This window comes from Nematostella vectensis, chromosome 11 (assembly GCF_932526225.1).
Source record: "Nematostella vectensis chromosome 11, jaNemVect1.1, whole genome shotgun sequence".
Taxonomy (NCBI): Eukaryota; Metazoa; Cnidaria; class Anthozoa; order Actiniaria; family Edwardsiidae; genus Nematostella; species Nematostella vectensis.
In genome coordinates this window covers 5,986,589-6,006,551 of record NC_064044.1, presented here as the reverse complement: position 1 = coordinate 6,006,551, position 19,963 = coordinate 5,986,589, and the positions used below count along the sequence as shown (strand labels likewise).

At 38.3% G+C, this 19,963-nt stretch overlaps 1 protein-coding gene across 2 annotated transcripts; it reads right to left on the bottom strand.

Annotated features, from left to right (window-relative positions):
- Nucleotides 1–1,312: 1,312 nt before the first annotated feature.
- On the bottom strand, nucleotides 1,313–18,830 carry LOC5503281 (KICSTOR complex protein kaptin). Of its 2 annotated transcripts, XM_048734320.1 has the most exons (14): nucleotides 18,588–18,830; nucleotides 17,892–17,995; nucleotides 16,790–16,874; nucleotides 16,517–16,571; nucleotides 15,817–15,895; nucleotides 15,669–15,742; nucleotides 15,072–15,181; nucleotides 14,520–14,691; nucleotides 13,408–13,543; nucleotides 12,361–12,540; nucleotides 12,075–12,149; nucleotides 4,193–4,304; nucleotides 3,632–3,861; nucleotides 1,313–1,368 (listed from the first exon to the last, which is right to left on the bottom strand). In XM_048734320.1, exons 1-12 carry the CDS (start codon nucleotides 18,799–18,801, stop codon nucleotides 4,197–4,199), a joined length of 1,392 nt encoding a protein of 463 aa, XP_048590277.1. In that variant the 5' UTR covers nucleotides 18,802–18,830; the 3' UTR covers nucleotides 1,313–1,368; nucleotides 3,632–3,861; nucleotides 4,193–4,196. The 2 variants fall into 2 exon arrangements, with proteins under 2 accessions (XP_048590277.1, XP_001624376.2); XM_001624326.3 differs by lacking the exons at nucleotides 1,313–1,368; nucleotides 3,632–3,861; nucleotides 4,193–4,304 and having other exon boundaries at nucleotides 11,409–12,149.
- Nucleotides 18,831–19,963: the final 1,133 nt, after the last annotated feature.

The window sequence follows — 19,963 nt, the reverse complement described above, 5'->3', positions numbered from 1 at the left end:
AATGTCTGTTAGTCAAAATAAATAAAAAGATTAGTTTACTCCAGTCACCTTGATCATCGTTGCCAATTGTGATTGTCGTCGTATTTAGTAGGCCAAGGGCAACTTGGTCTGCGTTAGTGTGAGACAGGAGGGCCTTGAAATCTTCATCATTTTCAACTGTCTGGTCAACATTGATGGTTATGTTTACTAGCTTAGATTGTTCGTTGGCCAAAAACGTTACACTATTGTCAGACATCGCAGTATAGTCGACGGGAGAGAATGCTGTGCCATTGTTTGTGCTTAGCCTGAGACAGAGAGCAAATGAATGGTTATTGAATACCGTACAATAGTCTACTGAAGGTAAAAGATTCAGAAAAGAAAGAGTGCAAAGACAATATTTTGATTGCCAATACTTTTCGCAGAATTCAATCAATCACACAAAGCAATGCTATTCTACTTACTTCACATCAAGAGAAATGTCAGAGGTCCCAGTCTTTGTGATGTTCACTGTAACATAACCCGTATCTTCCTCAACTGAATACGATGAGGACGCAAAGCTGAAAGTGGCTGTGGATCAATAAAAACAAAAACTATCATGGACCAAGTTTTAAAGGAAGACAACAGTTACAGTCTTTACACCATAATAGAACAATTGTTGTTACCCGAGAGTTGTACTTAAATAGACTTATATAGTATTATAACGGGAACACTTTCTTTGGTAAATTTCCATAGCAATTCCAAAGGCAGCAATATACATTTTTGACATAAGACATCCAAAATCTTTAGCAATCCCAAATTTTTATTATAACAATTTTCTCTTTATAATACAAAGTCTTTTAACAAAATGTCTGTTAGTCAAAATAAATAAAAAGATTAGTTTACTCCAGTCACCTTGATCATCGTTGCCAATTGTGATTGTCGTCGTATTTAGTAGGCCAAGGGCAACTTGGTCTGCGTTAGTGTGAGACAGGAGGGCCTTGAAATCTTCATCATTTTCAACTGTCTGGTCAACATTGATGGTTATGTTTACTAGCTTAGATTGTTCGTTGGCCAAAAACGTTACACTATTGTCAGACATCGCAGTATAGTCGACGGGAGAGAATGCTGTGCCATTGTTTGTGCTTAGCCTGAGACAAAGAGCAAATGAATGGTTATTGACTACCATTCAAAAGGCTACTGAAGGTAAAAGATTCAGAAAAGAAGGAGTGCAAAGAAAATATTTTGATTTCCAATACTTTTCGTAGAATTCAATCAATCACACAAACCAATTCTATTCTACTTACTTCACATCAAGATGAATGTCAGAGGTCCCAGTCTTTGTGATGTTCACTGTAACATAACCCGTATCTTCCTCAACTGAATACGATGAGGACGCAAAGCTGAAAGTTGCTGTGGATCAATGAAAACAAAAACTATCATGGACCAAGTTTTAAAGGATGACAACAGTTACAGTCTTTACACCCCAATAGCACAATTGTTGTTATCCGAGAGTTGTACTTAAATAGACATATATAGTATTATAACGGGAACACTTTCTTTGGTAAATTTCCATAGCAATTCCAAAGGCAGCAATATACATTTTTGGCATAAGACATCCAAAATCTTTAGCAAGCTCAAATTTTTATTGTAACAGTTTTCTCTTTATAGTACAAAGTATTTCAACAGAATGGTTTCTTTAAAAAAAATGGTCAGAATTAGCAGACAGCAACCGAGCGAAAGCTAATAGCTTTCCTTGCTAATGTTTTGAAATTGCCGCCAGAAAGGCTCGAGGCCCTACGCTTCGAGCGAATGCACCGACTAGGGAAGCTGTCTTCCAACGAAAAACCGAGACCAATCATTGCTCAGTTTTTTTGGTTCAAGGACAAGCAGTGGATCTTCAGCCATGTCAAGAGTCTAAAATATACAGGAGCATCATTAAGCGACGATTTTCCAAGGAAATAGACGAAGTAAGAAGAGCCTTATATCTAATTTACAAAAAAGCCAAACAAGAAAAGAAAGAGGCAAGGCTGATTGTCGACAAGTTGTATATCGACAACATACTATACGCTGGCCCGCAAGCTTCAAGACCCTACTTTGTGGCCGCGGTAGTAGAACCTAGAGACAGTGGATATCCATGGGGATTCAAGTGCTCCACAGTCTATCTCTGAAAGCCAGGATGGTTGAGGAGAGCTAAGTAGCAACTCTATTTTTTCTTTTGTTCAATGAGAAAAATTTATTATAATTTTCTGCCAAACTTCTTCCAAAAATGGATAAACATTTCACCGTAACTTAAGCATTTCAATGTGAAATAGCCTTAAAGTGCATCTGAAGGAATAAAAGCAATATGCTCCAAAACGGTTCATCCATCGATATCTAATATCTCCTGTGATAGAAAAATCTTTATGACCAAAAATTCCCGATTTCCCATAATACCCGATTTTTTACAGCCTTTTGAATATACCACTCTGTAAAACACCTACTTGCCCAGTCTCCTCAAGGATAAAGCTAGAGTTGGCGCGAAATGATCACCATATAAGGAGAATTTCGAGAGCTCGCGAGAATTTGCGTGAAAGAAAACAATTTTGGCTACATGCGGCGTCTTTACCTTGCAACTTATTAGACGTGGAAATAAAGTGCTTTTCCTCTTAAAATGGCTTAAAAGGTAAATATAGCCTTATTTAAATAAAAAAACGTATACCCTGCTTGCATTTTAAAGTAGCCATCGATAATTTAAATGATTTTGCAATTTTGAAGCCATTTACTTTACATTACTTCCCCAACATGGTGTCATTGCCGCTATCATAGTTTACTGTTGTACGAAATGCTGATTATCTCGCTAAAAGATGGGTCCTTTAGATATCGATATAGCTTACATAAAATCAAGATTATGTATAACCCCAAAACCTGGAAGAAATGCAAAAGGACCCACATTTTTTGGCACAAACAATTATATAATTTGCTTTGACATTTTTGCTGTGTAGTTAATCATATTTTGTTCCGTCTCACTAGAGATGTAGTTATGTAATAATCGCTAAATCCTTCTTTTCGTCTTTGTCCTCTCAGTGCTCTGACCAGATATCAATGTAAAGCATTCAATATGCATTTTTTAGAATAGTCGTAAATGAAAATGAAGACCCTTTGAACAATCTTATTTTTTCTAACCATTTCATCCCATCGCATTGCGTGACAAAAACACGGCACCGTTTTGATGTGGGTAACAGCAATTCCATCTCGCACTAAATGCTTGCTATCTTGCTCAAAGTTGGGTCCTTTAGGTATTCGTATAGATCACATATAATTTCAACGATACACGATCCTCAAGACCTAGATGAAATGCTAAAAGGACCCATATTTTTTTGCACAAACAGTGATCGTGTAGGACATCGTATATTTTGTGAGCCGTGCCTCTCTGCCTTTTAAAATGTAAACATTGCTAAACTTTACACTTCATGACAAAAGAATGCAAAAAGCATTTGTTATATACAGTATGTATGTAATATAGTAGACATCTGCCTTTCCAAGGGTACTAGATTCTTAATCGGGATGGTTTGAGTATTTTTTTTTGGCCATTCTCATAGCATCATTTGCTTTAGCCACAAAAAGTTCAATTTCACCCCGCACAAAATGCTTTATTATTTATTAATAATTTTTTTTATTTTTATATATACAATACCTTTGTCGTTGTCTGTGATTGAGACGGTTATATTTGGTTGAGTGATATTAATACTTCCGTCTGTTGTAGTCAACTGTACGAAGAACGACTCTGTGTTCTCGACAGTACCGTCATCGGTGATGCTGACAGTAAAGTTATAACTTGTCTCACTAGCACTGAAGGTGATGTTCGTAGCCACTGGGGAATTGTAATCGGTACTTGCAGTGGCCGTCAGCGGCGTGACAGTGGCGCTGCATTAACACAAACAACCGACAGACGAAGTAGTTTGAGAAGATTATGAAACAGAGTGGTTGCGCTGACGTTTCAAGCGTTAGCCCTTTTTTGCTCCGACGGAGGGCTTACGCTCGAAACGTCAGCGCAACTACTCCCTTTCAAACTTGCGTTTACCTTGTCTACACCACGCCTATGCGGCCATCTAGTTTTTCAACAGCTTGCCTGTAGTCTTTTTAGTTATACCATATTATAAATCAAACTGATGATACTCTTATCCTGATTAGCTCGCGTTCGGTTGCGCGCTGGGCGATTTTGCAGCTGTATGTTTGCACGAGGCTTAAAACTTACGTAACTAGCGACTCCCCAGATACGTCCCCAGACCGTGTAAGGCCGAGAGTAGCGGTCCCTGCACTTTCAGGCACCGGAACATCAGACAAGTCAAACCCAATATACGTTTGTGCTGTGGAATAATAATCATAATATTGTCATAAACATACATTTCTATCAACGATTTAACGTCCGGGATGTAAATTCTTCACAGCTAGCCTAGCTTTAACAAAACGCTTAAAATCCGATTTAGTGCAAATAATGCCGATTGCTAGGAAACTTGTTGCGCAAGAAATTTAAGGGTGTTGGGACATTTCCCGTTACTTAGCAATTCGGTTGTTAGGCGCGCTAGCGATCATCCGGGAACTTCGCACTTTTAGGCAGGAAAATCGAATGGCGGGAAATTAATCTACGCGCGCGCGACATTACTAGTTTCGAAAACAAACGCCGAATCTGGCGAGAAAAACGTAATAAAATAATAAATATTGTAAAACAAAAAAGGCGAGCATGATTTTAAACCTAGGGCACCTACTTAGCGACCGGACGTGCTGATTTAAGGGGAAAACAAGAGTTGTTTCAATGCATATTTCACTGTTAAAAAGCGAGAGAAAAGTCGATATTTTGATAACAAAATTCTTTCACAACATTCGCATTTGTAACCAGGCTTTATCGCAATACTCAATTGCGCATGCGTAGATAATTCTACTTCCGGTTTGAGTTTCCAACTATATAATCTTTGAGAAGAGTGGACGGATCGCGATTTTTTTAGGCAAAGAATATTCACCTAGTTGCCGTCCACAAAACTACAAATCGGTTTTCCGATATTTTAAAAAACAAAGAAATTATTCAAAAAAGAGTGGAAAAATAAAAATTAAAAATGTGCGTAAATTTTATTTGTCAGAATCCAAAACGCATACGTAACTTTGTAGGTACTCTCACAAATAATATTATAAAACTACATTTATCATTGCAGATACTTCAACATCAAAGATTATAGAATTCTTTGTTGTGACGTCATGCGATGACGTCATAATAATAACATAATATTATAATAATATTGTTATAATAATAACAATAACAAAAACGATACCGATAATGATAATAATAATAAAAAATAATAATAATAATAAAAATAAAATTAATAAAAATAAAATTAATAACAAAAACAATAAAAATAAAATTAATAACAAAAACAATAAAAATAAAATTAATAACAATGACAATGACAATGACAACGACGACGTACGACGCCGACGTGTAGAAAAACGTGTAAAAACTAAAAGAATTAGTAGTGGATTTTGGTGTATATAATAAAGGCCGAAGGCTTTCAAGAAGTCTGTCGTTTTCTTTCCCATTTGAGCCGTTTTGAGAGTTCAGAGGGGGGCCCGTCAAGCTCAAATGGGAAAGAAAACGACACAGAGACTTCTTGTAAGACTTCAGCCTTTATTATACACGAAAATCCACTATTTAAATTATTTTAATAATTTAATTTAAGTATCGAAGCGCGTTCATAAGAGAAGACTCCAGAACTTAGGGCGCCTGTAAAGTCATCGAATAGCGGCTTCTGGCTCATGGTTTGCTTTAATGTTGTGCGAGTGTCGAAAATCGTGTTTATCGAAAATATCTTTCCTGCTCTGGAACTGAAATATACAGCTTGTTTTGTATGAGACTTAATCAGTCTGTTTACAAATACGCACAGCAATGCTCGGCTCAAAACAGCCTCATTTTTACGCATCGTAATCTAGTCAACAAATTATCAAATATCGCCGGAGGTTGAAAAACGAGTCCAGAAAGGGCAAACGATTCAAATAACGCCATCATTATTTAAAGAACGAGGTGCAGTGCGCGTGTAAAAACACGGCCAACAAAAATTTTTGGTCCTGAAATAGTGACAATTGTTCTCACCAATACTGACGCTGTATGCAGGGGTCATAAGCCATTTATAGGTTCCTCATATAAACGAGTATGCACAAATGGTTCATTGATGCATAATAAACAACTTCAGGCCGGCTCAAACGTCTAACTGAATTTCTGTCAATTTCGTAATTCTTGCATATTGTATATTTTTTCTCAGTCTTTATAAAAGCGAAATTAAACAACAATAAAACATCGACACAGCGCAACAAAATTATCTTGCACAGCAAAAACATAGTGACAACAACCAATTTATGTATTGATTTCCCCCAAGCACTAACACGTACAACAAGTAAACATTATATACATATCCAGCAAACGGGCTTTTTAGCTCAGCTTTTTGCCTCCCAACAATGCACACCAGATACGAATTCTGAAGTTTTAGCTTAAATAATCCAAACTTAATTATGCGTAAATTGGATTCTACTTACCATTTGCAGGAGTTACGCTCAGGGCAATAAAAACACCAATGAACACCCATTTCTTGCACCAGGGTGGCATGGTGCTTCTTGCTCAAACCGGCAAGCTGTTTTGGTTCCTTTTTTTGCTGTTGGATCGACACTGGCCTTGTAACCTTGCTTGTGTGCCTACACCGTATCTAGAATAGCGTCGCTCGTTCCATTTACACACCACGGCTCTTTTATTATTCAAAGCAATAACACGGAATGCTAGATCCAAAGATCCAAAAAATGGAAAATTTGATATTGCTGCATGAAAACTCGATGTATATTGGGTGGCATGGTGTTTCTTTGCTTAAACCCGCAAGCTGTATTTGTCCCTTATTGGCTGTTGGATCGACACAGAACCTGTTACCTTGTTTATGTCATAAGCTTGAAGCACTTGTGGCTACACCGTATCTAGAACTTAAGCAGCTCATTCCATTTACACACCACTGCTTTTTTATTATTCACAGCAAAAAATGTGAAATGCTCGATCCTTAAACCGAAAATGTTATATTTTTGCTTGAAAACTCAATTTATTGGTTCATGATTTCGGTATTGACGCTTTTCATCAGTTCTTGTATTTTACAACAGCCAAATAAACAGTTATTCGATATACTCAAACCAAGGGCGAAGTATGAAAAAAAGGAATAAAGTTCAGTATTCAAAAGTAAAATTTGTTAACTTTTTTTTAAAAAAAACCTTACGCAGTTTCAAACAAGGGTGATAAGATGTTATTATTGTATTTTTGTTGTTGAGAATAGTAAGAAAATTAACTATATTGTGTTTGTATTTGTGTGTTCAAAAATGGAAATATATTTTTATGTTTATATGACGTAGTCGTATTCTCAATCCTACTGAACCAAGAGCTGGCATGAGTACGTACCGATCCTATAACCGAAAATGTTATATTTTTGTTTGAATACTCAATTTATTGGTTCATGATTTCTGTATTTGAGCTTTTTTTCGGTTCTTGTATTTTTCGTATACCACTCATTCTTAGTAAACGGGTACCAATGGCCCAAAAAAAAGTTGGAAAATAAAACTTGTTACACTAGTTTGATAAGCAATCAACATTTTGGAGAATTATTTGTCATTCAAGCTCCCAAAACGACCCATCAATATCTTTAAAGGCAAAAAAGCTACACAAATTTATATATGCCTCGGTAATCAAGCTGAAAAGGAGACTTTTCCATGTCCATTTCCCAAAAACACACAAATACAAAACCGTTTAACCAGTAAAATACGCCTTTTTTTATTATTTTTGTGGCAGTAGATGAATTTTGTTGAATATAAACATCATAGAACACCGTAGACTCGTCTTTATATTGTCAAAAATTTCGTTTGATTTAAGAGTTGAATCTATGTTTTCAAAATTATTAAATTGTTCTTTCTTTAAGTTTTTCTCAATACAAAATTAGAACATCTTGAAATATACAACTACATTCAATTACTACCATCAATATCAAAATATTAAACGCAATAAAGTTGATTCTGATTTGATAAAGCAATTAAACAATATATGCTGATTGGAAATGGTAACGTAAATGACATGTAAAGTAACGTATATGACCTTCTCAGTAGGATACACGATGCAACTCTTAACTTGTAAAATTTTGGTCAAATTTTCGCCTTTTAGTTATCATTAAAGGTTCTGAACAATAACTTGGTCATATTCATAATTTCTTAAACTTTTGCTACTAGTAACGTAAATGACAGTTTTCACATCCAAACAAAAAGAATCGTTTAAATGCTTTCAAGCGCTTAACTGTAAATATATATATATATACGAAAATACTTGGTTCTACTTACAGGTGATTTTAATTTGATATTTGGTGCTTTGATTTGAACCATCGTTTTTCTAAAACCTCTATAAAAAACGGTAACGTAATTGACACTAAGGTAGGCGGAAGCGTGCCTCAACGAGCTCCAGTGTCGCAGGAGTCAAACTATATGTTTTGCGCGTTTTACTACTTCGGGTGGGCGGCTCGATGACACATAAGATCATGTCCCTCTTGATCCAAATAACATCTTCGCGGGCAGGCCATGTGAAGCTGAAAGATTGAAGGGTAGTGCCACTACGTGACATAAAAGTCACGAGAGCTTCGCCGTCCTCCTGTTCGATCTGCTGTACTTTGCCAACATACCAGTCCCTTTCGTAAGCGGCAGCGACAAAGTCGTCTACCTTTAGAGCGAGCTCATTGCGTAGACTCAACGCACTGGGTGGAGTGAGCATGGCGGCTTTCCATGCACAATGGCTATCCTTTGGGCTGGAAAGGCAGTCGGGACAGTAACACGAGGTGACACGAGTGAGAACGGTGTGTCTGTCCACTGCGCATATGGCATGCATTGACATTGTGCCAGGGACAGTCTGTGTGCCATTGTACTTGTCCAGCCTTGCTGATGCCATTTTGAAGTCATCTGTTGAGTAGTAAATGTAGGTCACACTACTTTGATATTCGGTGGCCCAAACAAAGAAGCTGTGTGCATCGCCAATAACGACTTTGCCTGACCGCACCGCCTCGTCAGCCATCCGCTTGGCAGCTCCCCCGACACCATCACAGGGACCTTTCCCGTGCCCCGCTTCAAAATAGTTCCATCTTGCTGGGACTCCGAACTCTTCCTTGTGGTTCGCGACTATGGCGAAGATTGTCTTGTTTCTGTATTGTGATGTGGGACTATCTGTCCAATAGTGTACAAAGGCCAGGTCAGGGACAAGATCCTTCAGCTCTTGATTCAGTCCCCCCAAGATGGCATACACGGCAGCTGCATTATGCGAGAGCTCTTCCGAAACAAAAGCTCTTGTGCTCGAGGTCGTCTTTGCCTTCTGCCTTGTAATATACCACTACTGGATGTAGGGAGACCATAGTGGGGCCATTCCAGTGAGCACTTTGCACCTCCTCGCAAGACTGGCAGTTGTAATTCTCGGCAAAGTCCATTTGAATTACAACATGCCCAGCTTGGAGGTTGCTTTTCAGACAAGTGCAGGGATCGGGGCTAATTTTGTCTAGGCGGGAAAAAGAAATGTTTTCCCGCTCAAATATCGAAAGATGTCACATAACTGCCACATGAATTTGAATTTTTACCCGGAACAACAGAAAATTCTACAAGTTATCGACAGAGGGCAAAGTGTTTTATTTTTAATGGTGAAGTGAAGAAGGGGGATAGAGCAAATCAAATTATTATCTGGTCATCGGACGCCATTTAACCTTTTTGGATGAAGAAATGCAACGATCCGTAGAAACATTTTTAAAAATGAACCCCGATCCCTGCACTTGTCGCATGCCCGGGCGTGTGTCGGCGGCGCGATAAGTTCAAAGAGAAAGTGAGCTGTCACTCATCAATCATGTCTCATACCAACATCACAACATTGGCCGTAACTAGGCAGGTTTCCGAACAATGGAATTGAGCGTTGTTTCACTCCTTATTTTATAAAGAACCTAAACACGAAGTTAGGTTCGGAGATCGTTCGGGCTAGTCACTAACACTCAAGAGGCTATGGTTACCCAGTACTGTTCAAATGTTTCAAGAGTTGAAAACAACGATCGCGTGGGTTTTTAGACAAGAGAAATAGAAACATAACGAATAAGGATTTCGCTGAATCGGGAGGCAGGAGACATTTCGCACAAAGGTTAGAGATATCTTATTCGCTGAATACAATATTCAGCGAATTGGGAATGAATTTTTGGTTATTTTATTAAGAAATCGCTGATAAAGTATCCTATCCGTGGTTGTAAGTAAGCGATCAGATTTTTGAGGACACAGAAAGCGGGCCATGCTGAACAGCTTCAACCAATCAGATTCGGCTTGAACACCGTAAACATTTTGAAAAATAAGTTCCAGCCAATCAGGTTAGGGTGTTCGCTTTCTGTGTCCTCACAGCGTAAAATTATATTTATGCTGACACATCTTTCTAATGGCTAACATCGATTCTTTCTTGTTCCTCGATTGGAATTTTTCAAGTGTTTTGAGGAAATTCGAGGTAATTTGTGCGCCGTTCGCACTTCATTAATTCACGTTTTTTTCTGAATGATTTGCAGTCTTAGCAAACATGTTTAAACCACAGGTAGCCCAGGCAATGGTTTTGAAGCGTATTCGTAGCTTGGAATCGGCTGTTATTTTTAGAGGTAAAACGAGTGGATTGAAGTCGCAATTTTTTTGTGAAACATTGCCAATAAAATTGCCTTAAAACTTAGAACATGCCTTGTTGTTGTCATATTTATGTGTAATATACGATTTTGGGGGGTTTTCGTAACGGAATATATGACTTCTCTCCCCCTACTAATGAAAGAGACAAGGTTGGAGGCGCCATTTTCGGTAGCACTCAAATACCGTCGAAATTCGCGAGGAAAATACAACAAACGAAATATTTTTATCTCGCAGACCTATGCCGGGGTACACTTACTACATTCGATATGTGGCAAAACATCCGAGTTAAATCACTTTCCCTGGCCGCTAGCCATTTTTTTAAACGAGTAAGCAGCCATTTGAATCCCTGACCGCCGCCGTTGGACAATTAGGTACGCTCGCTTCGTTACTCGCTTCGCTTCAATATTAAGAGACCACATCGCCATTCCCATAATGGTCTGCTTTTGTTTCAACAGTAGAAAATATTAAAAATAACCACTAATAAAAACATTTAGATTCTTTTTGCGACTTTTAAATACTCTCTTTTAGATCTGTAGTAATAAGTTAAGTCACGGGCGATAAGATAGGTAAGTGGTGGCTAGGTATGGTGCGTCTAGGTTAAACTTCGACCGTGGCTTAGCCGCCAAAGAATTAACTTCTGTTGGCTTGCCGCCAAATCAAGGCGTCACATGGAAGAATGAAATAGCCTCTGTAAGCGATAGTCATTTTTCTTTCTTTCCTTTTTCTTTTTTTTATCACAAAATTGAATGATTCCTCTAAAATGGGTTCTTATCTCAGAAGTGTACGATTCCTCTAAAATGTGTTTTTATCTCAGAAGTGTATGATTCTTCTAAAATGGGTTGTGTATGATTCTTCTTAAATGGGATCTTATCTCAGAACTGTTCGATTCTTGTAAAATGGGTTCGAACAAAACTCGACTGCTACGTCTCTTAAAAAGATCAGGTTTTATTTTTCAAGAATCACTTATGCCGATGAGTTGTAATCTCAGCAGGAGCCTACTGAATTCTCTAGAATTCAATCGAATAAAACATTAAATCCATCCTTCAATAAGTATTATACCAAAGTGTAAAATATTGTAGGGATAAATAAATTCAACAATGAGAGTTTGAAAATACATGAAACAACACAAAACGTTATCGGACCACGTGCTAACATCTTTGTGATGCAATCCTTAATTCCCGTAACATCAGGGGGTTTGTGCATAGTGTGAGTTCGCATCCCTTGCCTCAAAAGAGCTGAGTAGGTAACGTCACGCATATTACGAGTTGATCCGCGAGTTATAAGGCGTTCCGCGAATTGCGTGACGCACCTAGATTTGCGCGACGTCTCGAGAGTTGTGTGACCTGCCAAGAGTTACGTATAGTTTACGGGTCAGGGGCTAGATCCTCTCTGTCGGGTACCTGATGGCAATGATCCGATTCTTGTAATTTCTTGATTTTAGAATAACACAGGGATGCTGCCTTGTCCAGTTTATGCTATTAAATGAAAATGAAAACAGACAATGCATTCTTTGATAAAAAGGCCATTTAACCAACTTGGATAGTGTAATTTTGTGATAAGTATTACCCCATAGAATAAATAACAGTTTCCCCATATACTTACACAACTCTTAAACAGCGCAAGTTCCCTTTCAGGAGTAAAGACATAAGCACATAAAGTTTTGCAAACTTTTTCACAGTTTCTAACCTGCAGAATGTGAACGCCGAGTAAAGAGGCCACAACCACCTCCCTAAGTCCATCGCCCGTCATATCCAGGTACTGGATAGCGTACAGAGGGCTTGAAAAACTACGCCGCCACATCAGTTTCAAGTCAAGAATTGTGGACTGCCCTGTACTAGTGGAACCGAACTTGTAAACCAGTAGTTCCTGTATTCCAAGAATTGAAAAAATAGGCCCGTAAACATACATGTAGCTACTGCAACATTGAAAGAACTTCGAATAATTTAGTATGGCAAAATTGAATTTTTCATCAACACAAAAGAGAATATAACAAGAGTTAGCTCCTATTTTAAAATGCTTCAAACAGCTAAAGCCAGGGATTCCGCTGTCTGCTATTGTCTACTCAGTTAAACATGGCTCAACAACAAAGATAGACTAGATATACACCGTTAAAAACGGCTTTTGGTTGTAAAGAAAACGGTCACACAAAAAAAATCAACGGACGGATGAGAATTAGTGCCAATACCTGGAGATTCTTTTTTTCCGAAAAAAAAGAGCGAAGGTTCAAGACCTTGTCATTCCTCGTGTAGTTCAAGAGAAGTATGTTCAAACAGAACATTTCCAAGTCAAATTCTCGACTCAGCACGGAGTGTGAGATATGAAGACAATAGACTTTTGTTTTAAATGCAACTTGCACCTCAGTAACGTAAAGACCGATGAAATTCGATAATATGGCTGCGTAGTATAGTAAAGGCACAATTAGAGTATTCATGAAAAGGGTTGTACTCGCCAGTTGGTAACCTCCCAAACGCATTTCAAGAACCTGAAGCCCCTATTTAAAATTGCGCCCACAAAAGCGCTTGTGACAGCTCCCCTTGTAAAATGGAATGTGTTTATAAAAATTCTCGTTACACTTGGTTGAGCTAAATTGGACGTCTGTCTTTTCACAGACAGTCAATGTATCACCATTTCAGAGGCTTAACTTGCAAAAATAAATGTAGCTCGAAGGACTCTATATTTTCATTATTTGTGGATGTGTGCAAGTATGGAAAAAATAATTATTAACATAGTAACCTGGCCATATGTTCCAAGAAGAAGCTCTTTGTTTCCGTCCCAGTCCACATCGGCCATGCAAGTACACAGCACACAGTCGAACTTGTCCGAGTCAGGAAGAACCACAATCTGTGACAGCCCTTGACTGATGATGTTTCTGAGAAAGGAAGAGATGGTAATAACACCCATTAATGATAATGAAAAACGATGTTCCACTTATTAATTGTCTCTACAGTAAAACAATTCTGCCTTCTACAACAAGATTCCCCCTCTAAGGCCTATATTTGAAAATAAGCTTTATCTTTGCATTAATCCCCCCTCCCTTCTCCTAAGAAACATAACCTAACACGTCTTGATAGAAATAAGAGAAATATGGAGATTGCGTGGTAAAGAATTGGCAAGTTGCTTTAAGTCTGAAGGCAAAGCATTAAATAAAAGGGAAAAAAAGCTTTTAAACCATAGCTATATTAGGCGGGAACCGACAGAGGTCATTTGGTGCAGCCGTTCTGGTATGATGGTCTTTGCATTAATACCCCCCTCCCTTCTCCTAAGAAGCATAGATAGAAATCAGAGAAATATGGAGCTTGCATAGTGGAGCATTGGCAAAGCATTAAACAGCAAAAAAAAAAAAAACGTTTAAACCACAGCTGTATTGGGCGGGAGCAAACAGAAGTCATTGGATGCAGCTACTTGAGCAGTCTACTAGCTGGCTCTCGTTTTGGGTTATTCGGAAATAGTTTGGTTATAGAGCAGAAAAATGCAGGGACCAAGGGTAAGCCGATCCAGTGCAAAATGATCAAATGCGCTTCACATATGACTGACTTTAATCATCAGTGGCATTTGTATAGCGCAGATTAACATACGAAATGATCAAATGCGCTTCACATGTGACTGACTTTACCCATCAGTGGCATAGCACATTCACAGTCCTCAATGTAGGAAGCCAGGCTTATTACACCTCTAAAAAAGACCCAAGTTGACCTGACCTGGGTTGGAACCCCGGCCTTCTTGCCCGTACCACTGAGCTATTATGCCACATGTTTCCCATGTGTACATCACTTATGACTCAGAAGCACAGCACAACAAAAATATTAAAAAGCTCAGAATCACTTGCTTCATCCAGATTTACTCACGTATAAATCACGCATGGCTCAGTGGCACAGCAAACTAGTAGGTGGTACTCGGGTGAAGGCTTGTCAACTGACATATCAGGTGATGAGGTATTCAAATCATCATGTTGCCATGGAAACACATTCACAGCTGTGATTGGTCCATCATGGTCTACATGAAAAAGCTGCAAGATCTCTTGGCAAAAAAAAAAAAACAAGAAGAAGAACGTGAGTTTCAAATTACAAGAAACTATACAGTATAGTTGCATCTTTTCCAAATATTATTAAGTGACAAAAGAAGGTAAAAAGGACCTCAAAGCACTAGGTTAGAAATCCATGAGCAATCGTGATTAGGTACATAATAACAGACTGTCTTTAAGCATCCCATAGAGTCAGGAAAGGCACACTATCAGTTTTTGTTTAAAGAAATCCTGTTAAAAGTGGCTATGGGTAGTGGGTTACTCAATACATATAACTTAAATAATACAATTGATACTACTCAGCGGCTGGCGGAAATGCCAGCTACCATCTCCACCACCTACTCTGAAAATTAATGGAACCCCTGCTACCACTTACTGGGATCTTCAGCAGTATCAACAAGTGCAACTTGTACATGGCCGCTCTGACAACCGATGGCTGTGAGTCGTTGATCCAAAGGTAAACACTTGATATCCATCCATATAACACTAGATACACAGTACAATTATATTAATGGTCTTTAAGCAGATGCTAGTGCTAATTCTAAATCAATTTAAAGCCTTAAATTTTCATTATTTTTATAGCAATGTGAATGAGTGATGAGGGGGAGGGAGAGGGGATCCCCACAAAGGGTCTGGTGAGGCAACATCAGGCCCGTACCTAGGGGGGTACAGGGGGTGTGAAGGCACCCCCCCTCCACATTGGCTGAAGGTCCACTTTCAAAACGATAAAGCATAAGCTATATCACTCTGGTATGTAGCCAAATCGGACAATAAACGTCCTGGGGAGATACCGCAAAGGCATAAAAAATCCCTCTATGTTCTTTTGGAGGTGGTCAGATTTTTATCAGAGAACTCACCTCACACACCCCCCCCCCCTCCGGCAAAATAAGGTCCACTTTTTCAGATTCCGCACCTTCCCCCCCCCTCCCCCCCAAGAAAAATCATCCTGGGTACGGGCCTGAACATATCTTACTTGCTCTGCAGATCTTGAAATTCAGGGAAGATATCTTCTGTCTGGTACTCCTCAAAGCTTTGATGGGTATTATCCTGGGAAATTAGCACCAGCATTAAATAACTTTTCCTTGTGATGTTGCAAATACAACATTTTGGTATTCTGTTACCTCCATGAACATGTGCACTGTACAGTCACTTCCAGCCAACAAGAACACTGTCTCTCTTACAGACCTTTTGCTCTTGATTCTAAATTGGGGGAATAAAACAAATGTAAGCCTCTAAGTAACCTTTAAAAACCTTTTTCCCCTTGTCATGCAAACCAATTAAAAGCAATGAGGATGTGAAATGCTTTTGGTGACCTTACCCGATGCACAATGACCTTTTTTAGACCCCCATAAAATTTAATACAAATCTTAACTGTTGTTGTCTGACTCAAGATTTGCCAAATTTTAGCTTTAAAGTTTTACATTCACATAAAATCAGAAGAAAATTTGTTCCATTATAAAATTTATTCCAATACAAGTCTAAATGACTGTGTACACTTTTTGTGATTCAACCACCAAGCTAAATTATCCTGGGTGTTCATAAGTCGCTCATGAAAAAAAGTATTAGCCCAATGATGTCAGGGATTTCATTAGGCCCCACCGGCCGGTGGAACCGCCAGCTATTTTCCACTGAGCGCTGGTTACTTTTAAAAAAAGGATTGATTTAAGTTTTATTTTAATTAATAAAATATAATTACTTCCACCCCCTTCTTATCAATTCCCACCACCTACTCTGTAACTTAATGAAACCCCTGGATGTATTAATACAGTAGGTATGAAATGAGTATCAAGTAATAAAAAATAAACCATAATGTATACTCACTGGGTGTGACACAGCTGAAATGGCACAAAGTCAAGCTCTATCAACTGACAACCCTCTAATGGATAAAAAAGTAAAACATAAGATTCTCTAGAGAAGTGTACATATCATTTCCACAATGCCTACACATTTAAATTTAACACTGCCTTGCATTTGCTAAAGAAAATTTGAAGAAGGTTGAATGCTTACCCTCTGAAAATAAAGACTATTGACTGAATGATAACCAACTGCTTGACTGTTGGATTTATTGACGTCCAGGAAGTCTGGACCACTTACCTGCAATATTGTCCAGGCAGACCTCTTTGTCTTTTTCCACTGATGAGTAGATATTCAGAAACTGTTTTTGGTTATTGCCAGAGTTCTATATAAATCAAATGAATCTGCAATGATAATCATGATCATCATATCCACTACACTATAGTTTGCAAAGAAAAATATTTTGCACTTTTTCCACAATGTTTATATTTCTGTACAACTCCTACACCCCAGACAAAAAAACACTTACTGTCATCTACCTTTTTAACACCCAACTGCCTATAGATGAAGTAACAGCAGCAATTATTGCAGAATACCTCCTCATGCAAAGCTAATTCTACTAATGATTGCAGTAACTGATCTACAGGGCAACTACTCTGTAGACCAGTTAAGGCACCAATTTTCTACCCACCAACTGGTTATTACAGCACTGTTGTACGTGACAACTGGCCTACATGCCAACTGGTCTATGTATCTATTGTTCTCTACCATCGACTCTTCTTTCTGCTAACTTGTATGTGCATTTTTTCATCTGGCATCAACTATGCATACCTGTCAACCTCTGAAAATCTCAAGGCTTGAGAATTTTTTAGGAGGGGTGGGGTATATTCCTTTTTTTTGGGGGGGGGGGAATAACCTTGCAGGAGTTTGAGATAAAGAAAGCTCCCGCGAACAAATCCACTTATAGATCTCACAAGGGTGTTAGATAAATTTCGCTGCACAAGGGAATTATTGTTTAAAATATTTTAATGGAAAATAGGCAATATGACGATTTTCTATAGAATAACCTTTTAGAAGCGATAAAAATCGCTAAAAAGCAGGAGATTTGGTGCTGAACGGGGGGAAAGGGGTCCAAAATCTTGAGACTCCTGCCTAATGCCGGAGAGTTGACAGGTATGACTATGGGTCAACTGGACAATGCATCAACAATAACAAAGAGACTGTCTGCCCAAAAGAGTGTGTGGAAGACTTGACATGAGCTCAGTAACCAAACCATACTTGACAAGTTGTTTTATTTAGTAAAAATGTGTGCTGGGGTACTTGGCATCGTAGCCAAGTTATAATAAGTGTAGTTGAGAAAAAAACATACTGTTATAATCAGAATATTGAACTACAAACTCACATTCTGGACATTAAGTAAAATAAGAGAAATACCAATCACCAGTCCTTGGGAGTAATCGGATGATGACCGTACAAATGCATCTATTGATACAATTTCTGCATCTCCTGCAAAAAAAGTATAACAAGGATTAATTCACACACCCCACATAGGAATAGGCCATTCCAGCTATAAGCATGCGCACACACTCTCCTTGGAAACCTACCTAAACTACCGTCATGCAGTACACGCTTCGTTTGGTGCTAGCTTAAAATGTTGTGCACTGCATTCTTATAGTTGAGGTGGGTTTCTGTTGTAATTCGCCCACAAGCTTATAGCTGGAACAGCCTTTTATCCTAGTCCCAAGATTTCGTCTCTGCATTCTATACTCCGCCACACCTAACAGAGAAAGAATGAAGCAGAGGTGTTTAGAGCTTAGGTGCATAAAAATCACAAATGAAGAAAAAAAGGTACGATGATTTCCTATTTCTCTGCCCCTACCCCGCTTCTGTCTCATTCGCGCTGTTTTTTTGTTTTTGTTTTTTTCTCAAACGTAACGAAGGCATCTTTCGCCTCCGCTCCCAGTTTGTCTAAAAGGTGGGTGATCTAACTGAAAATCGTGCTTCACTTGAAAGAGATGAATTAGCGATAAGACCAATAAGCCTAAGGCCCATCAAGTTTTATTACTGCTTCGTTTATTACTAGAGGTTTTTACTTTACCTGCGGGAATGTATGTAAAAGGAATCTCGCGGGAAAACAAGCCACCGGACTCATTCTCGTACTCGACACAGGTAACCCGTCCGTTGAGTGATGCTACGAGCACTTTACTTTCCTCCGGCAGAGGATCGATCTTTGCCATGCTGTAGATGTTTGGCTGTGAAGGGAGAAAAGAGAAATGCGCTTCTTCAAGATCAACACTTACGTCCGCCGCCATCTTGAAATCAGCTAGTACTCAGGCTCCTAACAGATATTTTCCACAGGGAAACCACGCGTTTGGGCCTTCGGTACCAAAGTCAAACTGGAGTTGCGGGGCACGCGGGAAGATATCAAATTTTGATCTAACTTGAGTATAAAATTATTAAAAGCTCTAATACATGTACATTACAAAAGGCAATAAAATCGCGTGCGTGTACCCTTTCGACCCAAAGTCTGGCGAGTCGCTGGCAGACTAGGTATAAATGTTGCATATGAAGAGAAATTGGACAGTAAACGCATGGCACGCAACAGTGTACTGTGACAGCAAAGAAAAGGGAACTAGGGATGTAGCAGTCCTTGTAGATAGTGATATAACAATTTTAATATATGCATCTTAAGCGGAGTCAGGGGCGTAACTGTTCTTATCATTGGTAGAGATGTTTAGCAAGCACACTTTTTGGCCAGTAATAGCGGCAGTGCTACTGAGCAGGGGAGAAGAATCAATCGAGTCAAACACACTCTCCGACCAAAAAAAACAGCAAAAAAGAACGAATACACTCTTTTATTTACAAGAATGTCTAATTTTCAGTTGAGGCTGGGCCGTTATTATTTTTGGGGACATTTTAAGGCTGAATATATTCTTAACGATGTTCTTAAATTTTAGTGTATATAAGAATATAATACCCAATAAATCTTATGAAGAGAATTACACTTAGTGATCAGTAGCAATAATATATAAGGTTGTTATTATGAGCACAATTTGATTTTGCTTATGATTCTTCATTTTAGAACGGATCAGGACTAAAAAACAAAATTTTTTCTGCTATATGAGTATCGGCACATTCTTAGCTTGTTCATAAAATTTAATGAAATATCAGGCTTGGCGTTCTTATAAAAAAGGTTCTTATAGAAAAAGAGTATAACGAATAATCAATTTATAAAGAAAGTAAACGGCGAATAAATCTAAAGTTAAAAATAATTTTTTTCCTAGAATAAAGTAAAGACAATAAATAAAAAGAATAAGCCTTTGCAATAATGAGGGTTCCGTTAGTTTTACAGAATTCTGACTAAAAAAATTACAGACTAACAGACTGAATAATCTTTTAAATAAAAATAAGGGGCCCTTCTACTAATAGCTAATAAAAAGGAATTTTTTAATGACTTTTATCAGAGTATACTCG

Coding starts and splice junctions, on each gene's coding strand:
- LOC5503281 (XM_048734320.1), bottom strand. CDS start 18,801: ATGGCGGCGGACGTAAGTGTTGATCTTGAAGAAGCGCATTTCTCTTTT. Junction 16,875..17,891: donor TTTTACTTAATGTCCAGAAT/GTGAGTTTGTAG, acceptor TGATTTATATAG/AACTCTGGCAATAACCAAAA. Junction 13,544..14,519: donor GAGCCATGCGTGATTTATAC/GTGAGTAAATCT, acceptor TTCCTTTCTCAG/AAACATCATCAGTCAAGGGC.